The sequence below is a fragment of the Diabrotica virgifera genome, chromosome 4 (genome assembly GCF_917563875.1).
Source record: "Diabrotica virgifera virgifera chromosome 4, PGI_DIABVI_V3a".
Classification (NCBI taxonomy): domain Eukaryota; kingdom Metazoa; phylum Arthropoda; class Insecta; order Coleoptera; family Chrysomelidae; genus Diabrotica; species Diabrotica virgifera.
The window spans coordinates 200148595-200172991 of record NC_065446.1 but is presented as its reverse complement, the minus strand read 5'-3'; the positions used below and the strand labels follow the sequence as shown (position 1 = coordinate 200172991).

Genomic DNA, 24397 nt, shown 5'->3' with positions numbered 1-24397 from the left:
ATATGACATTACAACCTACCCTCGGAGCACCTGGTGCCCAGGGTGACTGATTTCAAATTTAGAGGGTTTTTGGAGGTCGATTTTGATGGCGTATTCATGTTCAGCAACCCCAAAACTCCTCGAGTAATCTACTTGCATCACTTTAGTGTCGGAAAGCCTCGAAATTTAAAAAGATGACGTGTATGTCAGTCACTCTAAGCACTAGGTGCTCCGAAGATCGATTCAAATGTCACATTCTTGTTCAGAAATCCCAAAAACCACCTGTGTAATCTGTTTGTATCAATTTACTGCCGAAAATAATATATAAATATGGTATGGAGAATGCTTAACAAATAAAAAGGTACCAGAAAATATCATTTTATTATAATACTAAAATACAGGGACAGAGTGTGTCCCATTTAAGAAAACTCATAAAAATACTCATTCCGAGTTTCAACCAAACCTGTACACTAAAATTAAACATTTCGGTATACTATTAATAATTGACAATAGCAGACTATATTAAAAATCGTTTGAACATAAATTAACGGAAGTTTTGATATCAAATCACTACAGTTGTACAGGGCGTGAATGTTGCAACAAAATTAACAAGAAAACGTAATTAAATTTTAAATTACCTTGTATAATATTACAAAACGCTATATTTTAACAAAAAGATTATCGAGTAGAATCCAAAAATGTAAAAATATACAGGGTATTCCATTTAAAAAAACATAAATTTGTGTCACTCTCTCAATACGGGTAGCCCTGTATATTAGAAAATACTGTTAAATCATAGTGCCCCATGTTTCACCTAAATAACTTTTTTTCATGTCTCTTACGACAAACGAGTAATTGGACTTTGTCACACTAATGCCCCACCCTGTATACAAAATAACTATAAAACCATCCTGCCTCTTTTTAAATAGACTTATATTAAGATTCTTGAAACATATGCAAAATGGCTTGACTCAGAAAATCGTGGAATTTTTCACGTATTTTCTTACAAATCTAGGACTCGTGCCGTCTTTCTAGAACCGTTTAACCTTCCTGCCGAGTACCGAAAAAGTATTGATTGCATTTTAGTATTATAACTTTTTAAAGGCAGAACTCAGAAAATCACGGAATCTGGGTGAAAATTTTCCGCAGAATTTTCCAAGGGACAAGTATACTTAAACATTAGGAGACTTCATGCCAATATTTTTTTGATCATTTTAAAATAAATATCGCCTCTTTGCTTTAACAAGGTGTTAAGTTAAAAAGTACAATTTTACAGGAGCCTCCTTTTTAACTTACAAAAAATTATTGTCTCCAAATCAATGCATTTTTATAGTCCATCTAATATTAACTATAAGTGTTAACTATTTACGTCTGTGAAAATGTGAGGTAGGCTTGATGATGTAATATATTTAGCGAAAAATTTGCATATTTACGAAAAATGTTATAATATGTCACACTTTTCCTGCAAAAATGTAATAAGATGAATGTTACAAACTGACTTGTCACGTTGTTGATGATATTATTTTTGTTATGTTACTGGGTTATTCAATAAACAAACGTTGTCGAAATAAAAGACTATAGATTTGAGAATATGTTCTTTATTGAAAAAGTGTAACTATAACAACCAATATTAGAATTACAAGGCGAAATTAAAGTGCAATAATTCTTAAATTAAAACTATTTCTTAAAATTATTTAATATTGCGTAAAAGCTTAAATTCTAAACGAACAAATTTCATTAAATTACAAAAATGTAACACTCAAAATATTGTCAAAACAAGCAAAAAGACGTGACATGATTAAAACATGACACTAAAACACGTGACATTTAAACTACAATGATTCATAAAATGGCCTGTGATATCTCGGAATTAGGTTTTTATTAACCAAATCCATGAGATCCGCTTTTTTCTTATCGGGAATACCTAGTTTTGCGCTGTATGCATCTCTCAATTCCAAATTGTTGCTCTTTTTCTTTTTATTAATAACTGTAGCTTTCTTAAATTGTTTGTCAGCGTATGAATTTTTAAAAAACATAGTATCGGGTTCGCTTTTTTTAAGTTGAATCACCTTTAAACCTGCTAGTTTTACTGTCTCATTATTTTCATCTTTCAGTAAAGAAAAGTTCATTTGATTGCATAAGCTCTTCAAGTCCAAAAAATCGGCGAAACACATTTCATTAACATGGAAGGGCTCGCTTTTCTTCCTTGCAGCCTTTATGGCACCAATAAATGCGTCAGGTGTATACATAGGGCCGGATCTTAATTGACGTTTAATTTCTCTCTCAATTTGAGAATGAGCAGAATCTCCCTCGTTTTGGGTGTGCCCCTTTATCAAATATTTATGCGTTACTGAGTTAAGATTTTCAATTGTTTTTACTGCGTATAAATACATACAGATCATAAATTTATTTTTTTGCTGGCCTGCACAATTATCAGAATAGAACACAACGTCCAAATTGTTGGCTGTTTCTGAAACTTTCTTAAGATACTTGTAAACACATGTACCGATTTCATTCACACCTCTATGGGCGTTTGACTCATCCCAAACATAGCTTTCAACACAGTTATTCTGAATGTTGTATATGGTTAAATTAAAAATATTCAATTTTGATTTATAGTAGAAGACCGAGATGTCCCCTTTGGGGCATTGAAACACTGCTTGCAAGTCATACACTGCGACCAGAATTGTATTGTCTTTTTTATCATTCTCTTTCTCTATACGTGAGAGAACTTTTTCACTTTGATGTGTTTCGTATTTCTCTTTTATTTGTTGTTTCTCTTCCTCGGTGCTATTTTTATAACCTTCACACACATCACACAAGTCTTTTTTGGGAACAAAAAATGATATGTTGAAATCTTGAGTAAATATACGGTAGAACATCAAATATGTGGCAAAAGGTACATTTAGTGATTTACACTTTGTAACATAGTCTCTGTGTAAGTCGGTAATTGCTTTGCTGCCATCAATGTAATGTCTTTTTGAGTTGGCTCTTATGTAATGAGATTCAATTTTCGGTATTGATTCTATAAATGTTTTAACGCCATTTTTAATGCTTTCATCTATCTTATATCTATTTTCATGACGTCCTCGATTATCTTTCATTGCTGAAATGTTGCTGTCTCTATTTTTCTTCTTTAAGGCCGTCTCAATGGGTCGGTTATTAATTGATAGAGTATTTTTAAAAAACAGTTTACACACTCTAGTCTTTACACCTGCAACAGTTAAAAAGAAAGCGTTGTTATTGTCACGAGAAGGTGCAACGTTCCCATCGGCATCCATTTTAACGTAACGATATTTTGGAACGACTGCTTCAACACTGTTTGCGATAAATGACCACTGTTTTTCGATGTTTCCTAAATCCCAGTATTCTTTAAATAATTGCAAACGTCGCTCCTCTGTGATATTTGACTGACATTTGAAAGCACAATTTTCTCTGCAAGGTGGTTTCAATGTACGTTCTGGAATGGTTTTATTTGCCTTTAGTGTTTGGTAAGATTTTCCACAATTTCTCAGTTTCTTTACTACGTTTTTTTGCCAATTATCTTCTTGTCTTCGCCTTTTCTTTCCTATTTTATTTGGACTACAATCTAGATTTGTTAACTTCTGTTGAGAGGCGCTTATATTTTCCTTATCAGACGGTTCACTTTGTATTGGTTTAAGGTTATTAAGTATCATTTCATGGTCTTCCCTAGGTAGCAGATTCACACTTTCACATAAAATATTGTCTTGATTTCTTGTGCTAACAGGTAAATCTTCTTCGTCAGAACATGAAGCATTTCTTCGATTACGATGTCTTAGTTCTACATCTTTATAGTCTGGGTCTTTTACGGAGTCGTCGCTATCTGTAAAGAAAATTATGGTTAGAATATTATCAGAATTAGGTAAAAAAAAATGAAATGATTTTGATTACATTGAATAGAATATTACTAGAATTAGGTAAAAAAATGAAATGCTTTTGATTACATTGAAATGAACATTAATTGCATACATAAAATTACCTTCACTGAAAGAGCTTGATGAGCTGGTTGACGAGTTACTAGAGGAACTACTGCTAGTCGAATCACAAGGACTACGATTGGGAACTGATAAGTCAACTTTTTCTTCTGTTAACAATGAGTCCTCTATGTTTGAAGTTCCATTTTGTATGTTTAATGTTGTGCCATTATCTAAAAAACGGTACGTAAAATTTAATAATATTATATAATACAACATAAGAATAAAACAGAAGATAATAGTAATAACAGCCATATACGCAAACCTGTTAGGCATACCCTACCTAACACAGATATAAATGATACAACACAGTTATATTTAAATTTTACTAAAGTTATCGGTCAATCGTAGACAGAATCGGCGATGAATGAAAACAAAACCTATCGTCTAATGGGTGCCTAAATACTTCGTAGATAACTAAAACTTACATACCTGTACTAGTCATTAGAACGGGAATGTTCGAATTCTCGGTTGCCATTGCAAGTTCAAGGATCCTCTTAGATCTCGATTCCATCTGAAAAAATAAGTACATACTAGTTATTTATTTTAGTATAAACAATGTGATATTAAAAAATATTCTCCATAAAAATATTGCTTTTTTCTGGAAGAACGAAACATCAGTATGTAACTTGAACTTGTTTTTTGTACTGGGAAAACTTTTATCATATACAACGTGGTATCCTTAGATAACACAAAGCAAAGTTTATATATTTTCAGCAACAGTGTGACACGAAGATATATACCAATTCACACTCCACGGACATTTTTCAACAACACTGTTTTAAAATACACATACCACACTATAGAATAAAAAAATAATATTGAATGAATACATACCTTTGCAATCACAATGTAATATCGTCGTGATATCACGTTCTTGTCGAAAAACTAGTGCACCTTCCACTTCGCGTGCTAAGTAACAACTGGCTTGTCTCGTTTTTGAAACAAAGCACTCTGAAGAAAGAGATAGCGTGACATCGCAATGTAACACCGTTCCGCTGTCTCTTTTCCTCATACATTTACTATTACTCACTGAATAGATACCGCGTTTTGGGAGAAAATAAAGTTTGACACGGCGGTTTTAATTATCAAATAAAAAAAAAATTGAGTTTTTGGACTTGTCACGTTATTGAAGCAAAGAGGCGATATGTCTAATTTATTTAGTTGGCAGGACCCAGAAAATCATGAAAATTTCATTGTTCTCCTTACATGTTTGTATACATATATACTCCGTTAGCCGTTTGCTACCCTCCTGCCCAAAAAATGTTCTTCATTAGATCGATAGTATCCTGTCATTCTACGGATATGGCAGGACTCAGAAATTCATCGCAAAACCCTATTTTTATTTTTTGGGAAAATCTTATTTTTACAGGAAAATGTCAGAGGAAATTTGTGGGTGTTTCCACAGATTGTAAGTACTTCGTCAACCCTTCCAGTATTGCAAAAGGCAGGACTTAGAAAATCGTGGATGAACTTCTGTATAATATCTCCCGGTCTATAAGAAGTTATAGTTCTATTATATGATTTCAACGAAATATACTTTAAACAGTTTATTTGTGTTTTATTTAAATATTAAAATAATTTTCATGCTTACTACTTTCCGAAAATTTTTATTAAAACAATACCAAAAATTAAAAAAAGGTAAGGTAAGGCAACAACATGAGGTATTCCTAAGCGGTTACCCATCCAAAACATAACCGCAGTAAACAATGCTTGATCACGGTTATCGGGTGACAACCGTGTAAGTCAGTGTGTAAGTCAGTGTAAGTCAGATTGTACAAATAATATTAAGATTGATTTTTAATCTTCTGTTCATCATAGATAATTAATACTTCCGACGAAAACAATATATTTTTTTCACACTTCATTTGCACTGATACATACATAACTTGAAATATTTAGCAACTAACTTCATACTGTCTATGTGCGCGTACTGTCGCGCTTATAAACATTCATTCTCAATATTTAAATTGCGCCCAAAGAAGTATAACTTCAAAAATTATGTTATCCAGTTCAAAAAGCCTCGTTGAAAGCATCTTCACTCGAGAAAGTTTCCCTGATAGGTTTCATTTATAACTTTTAGGAACAGTTCCAACCGGTTTAAAAAACAATTTCAGTTTTAGGAACACATCCAAAAACCAGGCATTTTGAACCATTGAACTTGTTCGGCCAAGTTGCTTTAACAGGAAGCTGATGACCACAAAGGTTAAATAAGAGGACGCGAATCTATTCTAGAGAAAAACACCCCCTACTAAATAATAACCTTACTCAAAATCATGATTCAAAAGCACAATAGTCATTCTTTTCTGAAATCTTTGTTTTGCCTTTATGGTTAAGCTACTATTTATTTTCAACAAATATTTTCGACTTTTTTAATAGGCAAACCCTGTAGGTTTTCTGAATTATCCTTAAACCCTTACTTTTAGTTTTTTGATCTAAACCACACTTAATGATTCCAATTGTTATTTTTTCTTGTAAAAAATTTCTGAATACACTATGAATCAGAATTCATTATTCTTTTCAGACATGTTCTCAAGAAATAGATTTTAATTATAACTATTTTTGGTGCCATTTTTATGATAATCGCTAATTTTTTGTCAATTTTCATGAATGTGTCTTACTTTATACCAGAAAGCGTTTTAAGAAAATTATGGTTATCTCCTTGCAATTATAATAGGATCTAAATGGATTTATATGACAATAACATATTATCTATATTATCTATATTATCTATATTATCTACCATACCTAATTAAAATACATATATTTTCTCAAGTTTTTGACATAGTCTCAAAATGCTAATTATTTTTAAAACATTAATTACGTAATTTAAGGTTCATTTGACCCTATTCTGTGGCTAGTTCGATCTACTGATGAATATAGGTTTTTTACTGATAAAGATCAGATAGGACTGAAAACGCTTTAAATTTATAAGTTTATTTGAATGTTTAAATAAAATTACAATAATTTTATACTATTTTACATTGTGAAAGTGTTAACTTCATACTAAATTTTAATACCGCTTATGATTTTTGTAACAATTTTCTGTATTTTGGTAATAATTTTTTAATGTATTTTTTACCTAATACGATTTTAACAACTAAAACGATTGTAATTGATATTACTTTACATCTGTATATTATGTTTCAATCATTAGAACTGAATAACTGTAGAAATATTACACGAAACTTTTTCTATCAAAAGATTGAAATAGTATTTTCATTGTTGTTATAATATCTTCTTGACTGATAACCTCAATTTCAATTGCAGTGAGTTTTATCTCAATTTGTATATTTAGATTTAAGGTAATAAAGTTTCAAAATATCGTTAATTTCTATTAAGGTAATACCGTAGCGATCAACAGGTAGCAAAAACGCGTTCCAAGATTGCGGCTGTAATTTTGAATATTTTTTCGAGATATTTGGCACACGTATTCGTAATATAATAAAGAATGGAGGTACAGAGCCTAATTTGAAAAATGTATTAATATGTGGATATTACTCTGTAATTAAATACAATATTAAAAAAACGAGCCTGTACAGCCATTAAGAAGAACAAAAAATACACTTTCTTCAAATAAACTTCTTTATCCGATGCCTAGATTTTGTGTCATTTTGGAACTACTAAAATTTTTTATTTCATTAGTAGTTCCAAAATGACACAAAATCTAGGCATCGGACAAAAAAGTTTATTTGAAGAAAGTGTATTTTTTTGTTCTTCTTAATGGCGATACAGGCTCGTTTTTTTAATATTGTATTTAGTTACAGAGTAGTTTCCACATATTAATATATTTTTTAAATTGGGCTCTGTACCGCCATTCTTTATTATATTACGAATACGTGTGCCAAATATCTCGAAAAAATATTTAAAATTACAGCCGCAAACTTGGAACGCGTTTTTGCTACCTGTTGATCGCTACTGTTTCCTCTTAACGCCATTCCAAACGTTCATTAGAAAATATCTCACGTATAGCATGGGTAAACAATATAGTGAAATAATAAATAATTTATAGACAGTCTTTTGAGTTGGTTATTCGTTGCGCGAGGAGTCTGATTTTGAAATGTGTGCTTTGAGTTAAGCAGAAATTTCAAGACGGATATGACTATATAATTCTCTTCTTATTCGTTTTGCTTTATTTCTTTTACCCGCATTACATTAGGGTGCAAAATTTCTTGATCAAAAGTCGCTGTTTGCTGAAGTGCACTTAAATATAGTATACAGGGTGTTTCATTAATAATTGTCCATACAGTAACTGGAGAAACCTTAGCACAAAATACGAAGATTTAACCTAAAACACTTAAATAAAATGTGGTTCCTTACTGAGTTACAGGGTGTTTTATCTCAAAAATTTAAAAAATATTTTTGCTCAGCATTTTAAAACCATTCGACGTATCCTTTTCATACTTAGCAGAAAGTATAGGTACTGCACAAACTACTAAATTACGTTAAACAAACGTTTCTGGCTATTACCAGAGGCGTACGACGGGGAAAAGTGAATGGATGACCCTTTACAAATTCTACGCCACTGGTGGAATTGCTATTTTGGTTCAATTTTTGGATTTTCCAATACTTTCTATGAAAATAATATACTCTTTATTCATAACGATAAAGTCATTAGTTTTCGAGATATTTGAAGTTAAAAATGAAACGACACGGTTATTTTATCGTTACGAATGAAAAGTATATTATTTACATAAAAAGTATTGGAAAATAAAAAAATTACACTAAAATAGCAATTTCGTCAGTTGCGTAGAATTTGGGAAGTGTCAACCAGCCACTATCCCCTGTCGTACGCCTCTGGTAGTAGCTAGAAACGTTTGTTTATCTTAATTTAGTAGGGTGTACAGTGCCTACACTTTTTGCCAAGTATGATAAGGATACGCCAAACAGTTTTAAAGTACTAGGTACAAATAATTTTTAAATTTTAATCATATGAATCATATCATAATAAATTAATCAAAATAACTGTGCCGTTTCATATTTAACTTCAAATATCTCGAAAACTAATAACTTTATCGTTACCAATGAAGAGTATATTATTTACGTAGAAAGTTTTGGAGAATCTAAAAATGGCACTAAACTAGGAATTCCTCCAGTGCCGTAGAATTTTAGAAGGGTAAACCATTTACTATCCCCTGTCGTACGCCTCTGGTAGTAGCTAAAAACGTTTGTTTATCACAGTTTAGTAGGGTGTATAGTAGTCGCACTTTCTGCCAAGTATGAAAAGGATACGTAGAACAGTTTTAAAATGCTGAGCATAAATAGTTTTTAAATTTTTAGATAAAACACCCTGTAACTCAGTAAGGAACCACATTCTATTTAAGTGTTTTAGGTTAAATCTTCGTATTTTGTGCTAAGGTTTCTCTAGTTAATATATGGACAATTAACACCCTGTATAGTTTATACAGTATGCGGCAAAATATAACACTACTGAAATAAATATTGAAATGTTTATTAAATATGTACAGTCGGAAAATGAAAGAATACCCATGAACGATCACATCAATCACATATTTTGTATTTGCTGTTTTTTTCCATAAATAACAAACAAGAGAGTTAGCTTATTAATAATTTGAATAATATGTGACTGATGTGAACTTTAATGGGTATTCTTTCATTTTTCCGACTGTAGTTTTTTTACAGGCCTTTTAGGCCCAAAGATTTATTGTTCTTTTCCATAGCTTTCTGTTATTTGTCAACTTCTTCCAGTCTGTTATTCCATTTTCTTTTAGGTCTTCTACTACCGCTTCTCTCCATCACTTTCGTTGTCTTCCTCTCTTTCTTTTATAACCTGGTACTCTCCATGCTATTTTCTGGACCACTCTGTCATCGTTCATTCTTTCTATATGGTCCAGCCACTGTAACCTTCTTGATTTTATTACGCTATCTATTTGTGTTTCTTCGTAAATATTATAAACTTCCTCATGTGTCCTTCTTATATACCCTTCCTCTGTTCTCTTTAAACGTAATATTCTCCTGAGTATTTTCCTTTCTCATCTTCTTACTCTTTCTTTTGTTGTTTGGTTGAGTATCCATGTCTCTCACGTCCGTATATCGCTGTTGGTCTTATTATGGTCTTGCAAATCCTGAATTTCATATTCCATGACCACTGCTTTCATCTTAGTAAATAATTCAAGGCTCCCGCAGGTCGATGGGCTTTACTTAATCTGGTATCAATTTCTTTCAAACTTAAACTCTCCTAATTGTGTGCTTACCTTGAACTTTATCCCATCCCCCCTTTCTCTTGCTGCTGTTATAACCTTGCTTTTCTTTTGATTTATTTATAGACCCAGCTTATACGTTTCATTTAATAATCTTTCTCTTATCTCTTTCAGTATCTGTTCACTCGTCGCTACAATCGCCACATCATCTGCATATCCGACTAATTGATGACTCTTATACAATATGTGCCCATTTCTATTTAAGTTGCTATTCCTAATAACTTTTCTAGTATCATAATAAATATAAATAAAACAGATATAATAAATATAAATAGAACAAAAACTGGAACAGTGGAGACAAGCTCTGTAGGAAAAAGGTTTTTAAACTTAGTACGATAAAAAAGGAGTATTTGGAATGTTCATATTTAAAGATGGAGTTACTACAAATAAAATGGTATCTTTGGATGGTGAAATGATTGTGAAAAGCAATAGTTTTAAGTAACTAGGATCGGTATTACAGAGTAATGGAGAAATAGGTGGAGATGCATGCAGTAGAATCAGGGCTGGACGGATGAAGTGGAAAAAGCGAGTGGTGTGTTGTGTGATAGAAAAATTCCAATGAAGCTGAAGGGAAAATTCTATAAAACAGCCATAAGACCGGATATGATGTACGGAACTGAATGTTGGGCAGTGCAAAAAAAAAGAGGAACAACGAATGCATGTGGCGGAAATGAGAATGCTTAGATGGATTAGTGGAGTGACAAAGAAGGATAAAATTAGAAATGAGTATATTAGGGGAAGTCTAGGTGTGGCACCAATTGATGCCAAAATGAGAGAGCATAGGTTAAGATGGTTTGGTCATGTTCAACGTCGAGACGTTAATCACCCAATACGAAGAATAGCTGAAGTGCAGACTCCTGGAAGGAGTAGGAGAGGAAGACCAAGGAAGACCTGGGGGGGGGGGGACGATAAACCACAGGACATGTTGGTAAAGGGGATTTACATTGATATGACCCAAGATAGAATTGTGTGGAGAAATGCAATTAGGGAAGCCGACCCCGCATAAGGATAAGGCAAAGAGAATGATGATGAATAAATATCAATAAAAATATAAATACGGAAACGTATTCAAATACAAAAATATAAATACGTAAATGGTTTCATTGGGAAACGGAAATACTTTAACACTGAATAGAGGTCACCGAACCGGTTCTAGATATACTACACTTTTTGCCCTGTCGACTTTTATAACCGAGTTTCAGGGTGTTTTACCGATTTTGCCCATTTTTCCTAAGTCATAACTTTAGAACCTCCCTGTATATTTTTTTGATATTTGGTACACATAAGTTTCATTGAAAACCCAAACGACCGACATAATAAACATACGAAAAATCCAGGTCCGGATTAACAAAAAATTATAAAGTAATTGTGACCTTAAAACAACACCCTGTATATTCAAATTTTGAATATCTGTTTGTATATTTGAAAAGAGCACAAAAAAGTAAGTTTAACGGTTCGCTTCAATTTTTCGGCCATACAATTTTATGACTTTAATTTTGAAATTATATTGAATTTTAAACAACTCTGACTTTAAAAAGCAGGTATTATTAACTTTTAGTTATAAATTATTCAAGTTAATGAATAAATACTCATTTTAAAAATAATCAATACTTATTTACCACATTGGAACGACCCAATTACTAATGGCAAGAAAAATCCAGGTCTGGAAAACAAAAAAATATAAAGTAATTGTGACCTTGAACAAAGCATAGAAAACTGCGATTAAAGATTCATTTTAATTTTTTCGCCGTTGATTTAATTACATCAATTTTGAAATAATATTGAAATTTTAAAGAACTCTGAGATTAAAAACCAGGTATGTATTATTAACTTTTAATAATTTAATGTTAATGAATCAATACTTATTTCAAAAATACTAAATACATACTTATTTACTACGCTGGCTTCATGGATTCTCTGGATATGTAGATGTATGCACATCATTAAAATTTAGAATTGCGAGAATTGGGATATTTTAATGATTTAGTAAAGAATTAAAAAAACAACTATATCTAATAAAAAAATCGTTTAAACAATTCAACAATTTAACATAAATTAAAAATATTTGAACTATAACCGTTGCTCAAAATGTCCGCCATTTTGTTCGATGCATTTCCTTGCTCGTTTTAAAAGATTTCGAATCGATTTTCTAATTACATTGGGATTGTTCTTAATTTTTCTGGCAGCTTCTTGTGACCTTGACAGAATTAATCAATACGATTTCAAAATTGCCGTAATTAAATTATCTTCGCAAAAATTTGACATGCACCTTTTAACGCAGTTTTTGATGCTCTTTTAAAACACGCAAACAAATTTTCAAAATTTCAATATACAGGGTGTTGTTTCAAGGTCACAATTACTTTATATTTTTTTGTTAATCCGGACCTGGATTTTTCTTGTCATTAGTAATTGGGTCGTTCCAATGTGGTAAATAAGTATTGATTATTTTTAAAATGAGTATTTCTTCATTAACTTGAATAATTTAAAACTAAAGTTAATAATATCTGCTGTTTAATGTCAGAGTCCTTAAAAAATTCAATATAATTTCAAAATTAAAGTTATAAAATCGTCTAGCCGAAAAATTGAAGCGAACCATTAAACTTACTTGTGCTCTTTTCAAATATGCAAACATATTTTCAAAATTTGAATATACAGGGTGTGGTTTTAAGGTCACAATTACTTTATAATTTTTTGTTAATCCGGACCTGGATTTTTTGTGGTTAGTATGTCGGTCGTTTGGGTTTTGAATGAGACATATGTGTACCAAATATCAAAAAAATATACATGGTGGTTCTAAAGTTATGGCTTAGGAAAAAAATGGGCAAAATCGATAAAACACCCTGTAACTTGGTTATAAAAGTCGGTAGGTCAAAAAATGTAGTATATATAGTACCGGCTCGGTGACCTCTATTCACCATTAGAGTATTTCCGTTTCCCAATGAAACACCCTGTATAATAAACATAAATAGCGTTGATAGCGGGTCTCCTTGCCTAAGTCCTGATCTGACTGCAAAATTATCTGAGGTTTCCTCTTTTACTCTTACGTTGCAGGTCCCATGCTTCAATGTCATCGCCACTAGTTTCTTTAGCTTCGTAGGTATTTCAAATTTTTCCATAACTTCCGCAATTTTTTCTCTCTTATCAGAGTCGTACGCCTTTTTAAAATCTATGAATAATACTATTGCCGGGATTTTGTATTCATAGCAACTGGTCAATACCTCTTTCATTATGAATATCTAAACTCTGCTTGATATTCCCCTATCTGTGGTTTAACTACTAACTTCGGCCTGATTTTAATGATTGTAGCTATTCGGTCGCCATTTAATGTGTGATATCATATCTAGCAGTGATATTCCCCAATAGTTTTTACACTCTGCCTCAAGGCCATCCTTTAAAATCGGTATTATTTTTGCTTCTTCCCAATCATTCGGGATCTGCTCCTCTCTCCATATATCCACATTTAGTACATAGTTTACGTTTTATCTCTTTGCCGGCATATTTAATATTTTCAATTGCTGTTCCATTCTGTCCGACGCTCTTATTGTTTTTCATGTTGCTTAAGATTTTTTTTAGTTCCTCTTCTGTCGGTTTCTGGACCTGAAATGTTTATTCTTATCTAAATATTTAGTGTACATGATATATCCTGGCACACATTATTCATGACAACGTTCCCGATAAATCAGATGTTCACGATGCCCACCGTTCAGGTTCAAGCATTTTTCGTAGTGTTCACGAAGGTTCTCAATCATGTCTGTGAACTAATGCTGTTGAATGGCACGAAAAAATCTTGAATTTTAGTGCGCAATTCCGGAATGTAAAACAGTGGATCGGTACGAAAAACAGTCACCTTCAGCATTCCCCATATGTACGCATTAGGTGGCGTTAGGTCTGATGAGTGCGATCGGTATGTAAAATCATTGTCAGCAAAATGATTACTCAGCATTCAAAGAGACTCCCTGGTCATTTGACATGTTGCCCCGTCTTACTGAAACCATTGTTGATTAAGTCGTAGTTTCATCATCATCATCACGTAGCGCTACAACCCTGGGTGGGTCCTGGCTGACTGTACAACTTTCTTACAACTTGTTCGGTCTTCCATCAACCTAGGGTCAAATGGGATGTTCATTTTTCGGAGATCTGCTTGAATGTTATCTCTCCATCGCATTTTGGGACGTCCGAGTGGTCTTTTGCCTGTAGGAATCTGCTCCCATACCAGTCTTACAAGTCTCTCGCTGTGAAGTCTGTGCACGTGGCCTGCCCATCTTAGTCGCTGTGATTTAATTTCTTGGACAATGTCGGTATCATTGTAGAGTTCTTTTAATTCGAAGTTGGTTCTGATCCTATACTGGTTTGTGTTAATGTCGTGGTGAGGTCCGAAAATTTTTCTAAGTATTTTTCATTCAAAACGTCTGAGCTTTTCTTCGTTTGATTTGGTCATGATCCACGTTTCGCAACCATATGTTAGTACAGGTCTGACGATAGATTTATAGATTTTGATCTTGGAACTTCTTGTAAGATTTTTTGATTTTATAAGCTTATCCAGTGCGAACAGACAGCGATTTGCTGATTGGATTCTGTCTTTTATTTCTTTAGTAACATCGTTGTCAGCTGTGATTACGGCTCCCCCAGATACTTAAATCGTTGTACTCTTTCGAATTTGAAGGTGTTGACCATCACATTTTGTCCTATCCTGTCTCTTCGTGTCGTTCTATTTATACACATATATTTCGTCTTCTCTTCGTTAATCGTCAGCCCTACTTCGCTTGTTGCTCCTTCCACCTTGTTGAAAATGGCTTTTGTGGATAGGATGGAGTCTCCAACGAGATCAATGTCATCTGCGTATGCTAGTAATAACTTGGGATATTGAACCGATAGCAGTTCTGTTTTTAGTTCGAACGACCTCATGGCTTTCTCTAATATAAGGTTGAAAAGTAGTGGAGATAACGCATCACCCTGTTTGAGTCCACTGTTGATTTCGAAGCTGTCAGGCACTTTATTACTTACAGGTACTTTTGATATTCCACCCTCCATACAGACTAGTCATCCGAATGAGTGTCTTTGGTATTGAGAACTTTGCCATGACATTCCATACTTGGCTTCTTTCTACGCGGTCATATGGTAGTTTCATGGTACGACAAAATCGCTAAAGATCATGTAGAAATTGCGTGATAATCTGTTCTCTGTAGCGCTCCTGATTAACAGTTAACGCGGCCTTCCCATCGTTTGCTTCAATGAAATACGGGCCCAATATGCCGTGTGCGGATACAGCACACCAAATGGTAACATGGTCACTGTGAAGGGAGTACTCCGCAATTACGTCGGCGCGTTCAAATACAAGAAACCGTGTTTTCAGCTTATTAAGCCTACATGCGTCAGCTTGGATCGTTTTCGCAACCTTTTCGATATGACTGAAAATAATGCTCCACGATAAACCCAATCCTTAAAAAAAGCGGTCAGTGGAAGCAGCTACTTGAGAAATTAAACCAAAATATGTGAGGCGCCGGTTATCAGATTGTCATAAAAAATATAGTAACTTCCAGCCCTATAACATGCCAATGAAAATGATGACAAAGACAATAGCTGCATTATATGATATACGAGGCGGCCAGACCGAAAAGGACCGTACACCAGCAGATGTTACACCCTTCACGACGTATTGCAAGACGCCTGGTCTTTATTTAATTCCACCAGAAGCTGTTAAGGATATGGTGCAAATGAATGCAGCCTGGTTATTGAGGATAATGAATAGACTACTTTGAACATAGTCATTCCCACAAGCATGGAAAGTAGTAATAGCAATCCTTCTGCTAAAAAAGACTAAGACACGAGTACGTAAAATTATTTAGGTCAATTGCGCTACTGGATACTCTCTAGAACAAGAGGATAAACAAATTATAAGAGATAAGCAATATGGTTTTGGAAAGGATAGGTCTACCTACAGTTCATGTCGTAAACGAGGTTAAGCTAATAGTGGATAAATGCCCTGAGAAATGGTGCATCTTTGAGATAGTAAATGATAAAAATGAGTAAAGGGGTACTCAATAAATTGGTTATATCTATATATCTTTGAATATATGTATGTACATATTAGACTACCTGATATATAATATAGAAAAATCGAAATTGAACATAAAGACGGGGTTGGCGTACTGCAGGTGTTCTGCAGAGATCAGTTCAGATACACCTTATGGAATGTTCTTTATAGCGGCGGACTAAAAGTAGGTTCAACTAAGGTATTAAAAGTCATAGTTTATGTGGACGATTTGGTTCTTTTAGTTTCGGCTACAGATAATGAAGTCATTAAAAGGAAGGTAAATGCTAAGGGTTCTAGAAGTAAAAATGAGACCGATTATCACCTAGAGCGTTTTAAGATTTTCGTGACAGAGCTGAAAGAGCTGAAATGTTTATAGCCCGATCAAAGAACAATCTGACCCCAAAAAAATAAAGGAATGATGCAAATTTGGGAATAGCTAGTTGAAATTGTCTATTATTATATAAGAAAAAGTTTACAATTCTAGATCCCATCCATTTTCCAAAATGGAGGGGAATAATATCACCCTCCCGAAGGTGGAAAATATACTTTCATAATAAGTCCGTATAGAGTTTTTGCCTAAGTCAATACTTTTCAGTTATTCGCAAGTTAATATGTTCATTTTTAACAGAAAAAACATGTTTTTGGACGGTTTTTCGGAGGTAACTCAAAAAGTAAGTACATACACTAAGCACCAAAACTAACGCACCACCTTAAAAATGGGACATTTTTGATGTCTTGTATTTCCTAAACCTGTTATCCTATTTTAGTGATTTTTATAATATGTTATAGCTTTATTCTTCAAGAATATCAGTGTAATAATAGTGTTGCTAAACAGATAAGTGTCATTGTATACCGGGTGTAACAATGATAGTGTGTTTTTTCCTCAAAGTTTGGAACACCGTGTGGAATATTCTGGCGTATATAAAATAATGAAATTCAAACTCAATTGTAGCCTTATGCTTTCTTAACATTATGCTTTTTGATTCATTAGCTTATGTTGGATAATAAAAAAGTTAGGTACTTTAACAACTAGCAACGTTCTTCATCTATACAGGGTGTTTCTAAATAAGTGCGACAAACTTTAGGGAGTAATTCTGCATGAAAAAGTAATGACCGTTTGCTTCGTTTCCGAGATACGGAATGTTGAATTTTTTTTTACAAACTGACGATTTATTTATTGCTCTAAAACCGGATGAGATATGCAAATGAAATTTGGTAGGTTTTAAGAGGTAGTTATTGCGCATTTTTTAGCATACAATTAAGAATTTTATATTAACCATTGGCGTGCATACGGGTAATATGACCATTAGCTATCAGTTAGCCTATTAGGGCTAACTCTTGACACTGGCGGAACATTTCAAATGTACTAGATTTGTTGTAAAAGGTATATTTCAAACCCTAAATAAGGGGCCACAATAAGACAAAACGTTTTCGGATTAAGAAATCCATCATCAGTGTTCTAAAAGTAAAAAAATAGCATGCTTGAGCCACCATTGGGTAAAAACCCTTTAAATGTAAACGATAATGTTATGGTACATATTTATATAAAATTTAAATGATGTTCTAGATATGCCTGGATGTTACTCAGGGCAACACAGGACTCTTCCCACGTAGTTGGAATTTTTTTGGAGAAAACCTCACATATGAAATTTCAATGGCCAACTATCTACAACAATCTCCAACAATCTAGTATTTTTGTGATTTATGGTATACAGCCAGCTACAGGAAGTTTATTTTCCTCGTGGATTTCAAAAATACTTAAATACTGTAACACAAAAGGTAGATAGTGCAGTCACTGAAGGTTTGCACCTCCGATTTCGTTGAACCTCCATCGATTTTCATGAAAATTGGTGAGTAATTAGAGGATACCTCAAGGAACAAAGGTGACATGATGCTAACTAGCGCTTTTACCCTGGGGGTGGATGCCACCCCTTCTCGGGGGTGAAAATTATTTTATTAAAAATAATACCATAAGTCGATAGAGGGACAAATTATAAGCAAAATTTTTTATATAAAGTTATTAAAATAAATCAACACTTTTGATTTATTAAAGACCAAATATTTTATTTTTTCGTAAAAAAATGCATGTTTTAAATCGGTTTTTCACGTATAAATCAAAAACTGTAAGCTTTTACAAAAAAGTTATTATAACTAAAATTGAAGATAATAAAAAATTTAATATATTTCTCACAAGTAGAACTTAACTTATGTTAGTTCAAAGTGAGTTATTGGCAATTGAATGTGTATTTTTTTCGACCAGTACTCAAATCTAATTATTCAAGCTTAAATAACGGGAAAACGATGCAATGTATAAAATATTCCTTCTAAACATTTGCCAAAGTACTTCGAAATACCTATCAAATGAGCTTCAGAACAAGGTAATAGCGTCAAAATTAAGCAAGTTATAATGAAAATAAAAGAACCGTTTCGAATTTTTTAGGAAAAAGTGAAAAATAAAACATACGCCATTTTCACAAAAATTAAAATTTACAGTAATCTTTACAAAATTTTCTTTATACTAGCATAAGTAATGTTTTCGATAATTTTGAGCAGTTTAGAATGCATATTTTTTAAAAAAAGATATGATTTAAAAAATTATAATTTTTAAAATTATCTAATAATAAAACACTGAAAACGTTTGTTTTCTATACTTCCACAGAATTTATTATAACTAAGTGACTACAGCTGTTTCGGCAGAGTGCAAAACGTACATCGGTCAAACTGGCAGAACTTTTGACAAACGGATAGCAGAACACAAAAGGGCATTCAACAATAGAAAAACAGACACTTCTACATACGCACTTCACCTTCTAGATCATAATCATTCTTTCAATGAAGAGTTTCAAATTCTGCATATTCAAAATAAAGGCCTTAAGCTATCTTTTTTAGAATCTATGGAAATTAATAAACTGAAAAATACAGATATAATTCTGAATGACCAACTCGAGACAAACAGCTCCCCACTCCTCAACCTCTTCAGTTGAAGACTTAAAAAGGCAAACACATTGTAAACTATATCACTTGAGAAACGCACTCTGCCGAAACAGCTGTAGTCACTTAGTTATAATAAATTCTGTGGAAGTATAGAAAACAAACGTTTTCAGTGTTTTATTATGAGATACAATGAACTTCCATCAAGTAACGGTCGAATCCATCAATTATTTTAAAATTATTGTAATTCTCATATTCTTTTGATAATAACTCCAAAAATACTCAATATACGTAAAAAATTATATACAACCCAATTTTAGTTTTCTCTGTTACAAATATTTTACCTGATTTACTATTTCTACAGGGTAAAAAATAACCGAGATAGAAACGTTTAAATCTTAAATTTTGCTGTGGGAACCATGCAACCGGAGTTATTTAACCTTTTATTTTTAAAAAAGTAAGGGGTTTAAAAAATTAAGTTAAACGTGCTTAAATACCACTTGGAATTAACTATTAAACAGTCTTTAGATGAACCTCATATCGTAAACACAAATAGAGTTAAAAAAAAACAATAACATATTTTGGAAAAATTTTTAAAAGATAAATTTAAAAAAAATTTTGGAGCATAAGTTTTAACGCTATCAATATGTTCGGGGCTCATTTAATAGATATTTTAAGTACTTTGACAAATGTTTAATAAGTTTATGTTATAAAATGCATCAGTTTCCCGTTATTTCAGCTTGAATACTTAGATTTTTTTACTCGCCGAAAAAATATATATTCAATTACCTATAACTAACTTTTAGTTAACACTAAAAGCTTTTTGTAGTAAGGAGTTTATTTCATTTTTTATTAGCTTTAATTTTTATAATAATAACTTTTTTGCAAAAACCTACACTTTTTGAGTTATTGGTGAAAAATTTGTTAAAAACATGCACTTTTCTCAAGAAAAAATAAAATCTTTGATCTTTAATAACTCAAAAAGTTTTGATTTATTTTAATAACTTTATATAACAAATTTTGCTTGAGATTTGTCCCTCTATCGAATTATGGGGTTATTTTTAATAAAATAATTTTCACCCACGAGAAGGGGTGGCATCCACCCCCAGGGTAAAAGCGCAAGTTAGCACCATGTCACCTTTGTTCCTTGAGATATCCTCTAACCGCTCACCAATTTTCATGCAAATCGATGGAGGTTCAACGAAATCGGAGGTAATAGCTCGTATCCACCTTCAGTGACTCCACTAAGAGGAGAAGATAGCAAAGCGGGATAAATTAATGGTTGTAACGATGTGCTGTCCACCCGGCATTCAACAACTTGTCATCAGGGGACCGAACGCGTTTCCATAACAGCGCAACCACACTACGTGCCACCTCTCCGGTGGAACCAAGGAGTGATGGTTACAGAGTGTATTTAAGAAGAGAATCGAGGATCATGAAAGAAGTTCCAATCAATGTACTGAATTGAAAGGAACTCAAACGGCAGTTATGCAATTCAGTGAGTTGGAACTCTGTCGTGGCAAAGGTACTGAAAAATGCTTTGCCGGAACTGTAACTGCAGTGAACGGTAACGGCCATCTCCGACCCGGAGCTGGCGGATGGGTAGGTGTGTTGAGTACTGTATTATTTTAATATTGTTATTATGTTTTTGATGATAGTAATAAATACAATTTTCTTTCTCTTTTACCGACGTCCGCCTAGGGAGCTTGCTCTGGAACAGGGCGAAGATAGAGTTATATTTTATTTTGCTATTTTTAATTTTGAACTGTATATGTATAAATATTCTTGATATATTTATTTTATTGTAACCTGTGTTTTACTGAGTCTGTTGTCCTGAAAGAACTACCCCTCACAGGCTAAATACAATTGGTCCGACTAGTACAAATTGTAGTAATTTGTAGTGTAATGATAGTAATTAACTTTAACAAACTTTACGGAAAATATATATTTTTAAGAAAATAGAATAGTACGAATGGCAAGAGTCAAATCGCCAAATGGAAGATCATTGGGACGGCTGAGGAAAAGATGGCCAGACAATATCAATTGAGGCTAAAAACCGAAGTAAAACATGCAAGAAGCCTATTTATAAATTAGGAAGAAGAAGAAGAAATTTTACGGAGCTCTAGTGCGAATATCGGCAGTTAGGAAGCAAAAATATAGGCATATACTTGAGAGGACCGAATGGCAAGGTGTATTGAAAAGGCCTCGGCTAAAGTCAACTGCTGCGCTGCAAGTTATCACCGTAACAGTTGCCATATAATTACTGGCTGAAGAGAAAGCATTACTAACATCAAAGATCATGACAGTTAAAACTTTCATTAAAAAATAGTACGCTAGACAGACCGTAAAATAATAAGAAAAGAGAGATTAAAACTAGAAAAATGCAAAATGAACAAAGCGGCGTATAAGTAATCTTGAATTAAAAACGAACATGAAACTAGACTATTGACTGACACAACTGTCTTCGTCTGCAAGAGATAGCGCAGGGAACGACAGAAAGCAAACCTTCTCTTGAAAGAGGAACTAACTCTTCTTCCTGTTTCCTTAATAGGCCCGCGCCTGTGCCATCTTCGGATGCCTCCTCATCAGATATCCAGGTTGTCACTCCATCTCTTCCTTGGCCTTGCTATACTCCTTCAGCCGTTTGGTGATCTATCTCGTACTATCTTTACTAGTCTTCCTTCTCCCATTCTGCTTATATGGCTAAACCATTCTTTTTTTCTTTTCAGTGTCCACTCATTTAAATTCTCTATATTACCGCTTTGCCTGAGGTCTGTGCTACGTTGTCTATCCCATAACGATTTTCCTGTGATATCTCGGAATATTTTTATTTCACACGTGTGTTTAAGACATCCTGATATTCTGTTGGCTTTGTTTACTTTTTGGGCAACTTCCGCTTATATGTCTCCATACCTGTGCATTAGCACTCCCAGGTAGCTGACACTTTTTTCTTGCTGGATATTTTGCTGTCCACTTCCAGCTTGCACCTTATTGGATCTTTAGAGATTACCATATTTTTTGTTTTGTTTTATATTATCATGTTGAACTTTCTTGCTGTTACATTAAATTGATATAAAAGTCTTTGAAGGTCATCTTCACTCTTTGCAATAAGTATGGCATCATCTGCATAACATCTCTCTCTCTCTCTCTTGTCGTTTCCCCATTACTGAGGTTCGTGATTTCTTCTAATTTTCCTAACAATGTTTCTCCATTGGTTTCTATCTTCAGCTGCTCTAAGAGCTTCGTAGAATGAGTTTCCAGCTGAATTCTTTATTTGGTCGGACCATCTAGTTGGTGATCGTCCTCTTGATCTTCTCCCCGGAACGTTTCCAGAAACAATTAATCTCTCCAAACTGTCGTCACCTCTGCGAACCACGTGACCAAAGAATTTCAGTATTCGTTGCAGATATATTGTGGACAGCCTTTTTTTTTAATCTTAAGTTGGTTTAGAATGAAAACGTTTGTCCTATAAGCTGTCCAAGATATGCGCAACATTCTTCTCCAGCACCATATCTCAAAGGCATCAATTTTTTGGCGCTCGCATGCTCGAAGAGTCCAAGTCTCTGTTACGTATAGAAATATTGAGAATACAACTGCATTCACCAGTCTCATCTTGATATTTTGAGAGATAGATCTGTCTTTCCAAACTTTAGTTAGGCGACTCATCGCATTTTTTGCCATACCAATACGTCTCCGAACTTCTGCTTCACAGTTACCATCTTTAGTTATACTAGACCCGAGATAGACAAAGGTGTTTACTATCTGGTATTCTTGTAATATGTTAGACAGTTGAATAGTGTCTAATCTGTCGACCACCATTATTTTTGTCACCAGAGATAGACAAAGGTGTTTATTATCTGGTATTCTTGTAATATGTTAGACAGTTGAATAGTGTCTAATCTGTCGACCACCATTATTTTTGTCTTAGCTTTATTGATTTTTAGACCAACTTTATTGCTTTCGTACTCAACTCTTCTCAGAAGATCAAACATTTCTTGCTCATCTGCTGCTATAAGTGTAGTGTCATCAGCAAATTTTAAATTGGAGATTCTCCTACCAGCTACTGTTACTCCACCGGCCCATCCTTCTAAAACCATCCTCATGACATGTTCACCATAAATGTTGAATAAATCAGGTGACAACACGCATCCTTGTCTAACACCTCTCTCGGTCTTGAATTGGTTTGAGAACTTGTGATCTAGTCGTACTGTCGCTATATTGGACTGGTACAGATTTTTAATAAGTGTCACCAGGTGCATTGGTCCGCCCGTTTCTATTAAAATTGACTACAGATTTATCCAGCTTACACAATCAAATGCCTTTTGGTAGTCAACGAAGCATATAATCATATGTAATTGAAATTCTCTAGACTTTTCAATGAGTTGTCGCAGGTTGAGGATTTGTTCCCTTATACCCTTACCCTTTATAAACCCCGCTTGTTCCTGAGGTATTTGGTAATGTAGATAGGTTTTTAATCTGCTTTGATGATGTGTAACAAGATTTTATTAGCATGTGTTATTAGTGACAGTGTGCGGTAGTTTTCACATCGGGTAGTAGTTCCTTTTTTGTGTAGTGTTTTTTTAGGATATAAATTGAGGTACACTGAGGCCATTTTCCTGAACTCCAAATCGCGACACAGATATAATGGATGATATGTAATACTTTGTCACCTAGTAACTGTAATATTTCACATGGTATTAAATTAATGCCTGGGGATTTATTTCTCTTTAGTGATTTAATTTCATCTTGGACTTCAGCGAGTAAGACAGTAGGTTCTCTAGGGCAGCGGTTCTCAAACTTTTTTAGACGCGCGGCACCCTTGTAGAGCTAAAAATATTTTGCGGCACACCAACCCTTGAAGCGATTTGGGAAATGACAAAAAATGAAATAAATACAATTCTGAGGCTCATTTGATTTCAATATAAACTCTATTTCAGATCAATAAACTACAGTACATTTAATATTCAAATATCCTTACATAATGTGATGAATGAAACAAACTGTTTCGATGATGTTTTCATTATATCCTTTAAAATTATGGTAATCTCTGTTAGTTTGATCCTCAAATCCCTTGATGCTTGAAGTTTGCTTCTGAATTTGTTTTTAATGTAAGCATATGCGGAGAAAGAAGACTCACAGAGATAGGTTGATGTGAAACACACAAGTTTTTTCACTGCAACCTTGCCAACAACATTATTTTCTTAATATACCTGCATCCAGAACTTTTCTTGGCTTCC

General features: G+C 33.5%; 1 protein-coding gene across 1 annotated transcript; it reads right to left on the bottom strand.

The window, feature by feature from the left end:
* Positions 1–1650: 1650 nt before the first annotated feature.
* On the bottom strand, positions 1651–13422 carry LOC126883789 (uncharacterized). Its single transcript, XM_050649458.1, has 4 exons — positions 13240–13422; positions 4407–4488; positions 3980–4147; positions 1651–3823 (listed from the first exon to the last, which is right to left on the bottom strand). The coding sequence occupies exons 1-4, from the start codon at positions 13420–13422 to the stop codon at positions 1812–1814; spliced, it is 2445 nt and encodes an 814-aa protein (XP_050505415.1). The 3' UTR covers positions 1651–1811.
* Between the last annotated feature and the right edge of the window lie 10975 nt (positions 13423–24397).

What these genes read in the sequence shown, in the direction of transcription:
- LOC126883789 (XM_050649458.1), bottom strand. Translation starts at nt 13,422, where the DNA reads ATGAAAGAGGTATTGACCAGTTGCTATGAATACAAAATCCCGGCAATA. An exon ending in TGAAGCATGGGACCTGCAAC is followed by an intron (nt 4,489 to 13,239) that starts GTAAGAGTAAAA and finishes TTATTTTTTCAG; the next exon opens with ATGGAATCGAGATCTAAGAG. An exon ending in ATCAAGCTCTTTCAGTGAAG is followed by an intron (nt 3,824 to 3,979) that starts GTAATTTTATGT and finishes TTTTCTTTACAG; the next exon opens with ATAGCGACGACTCCGTAAAA.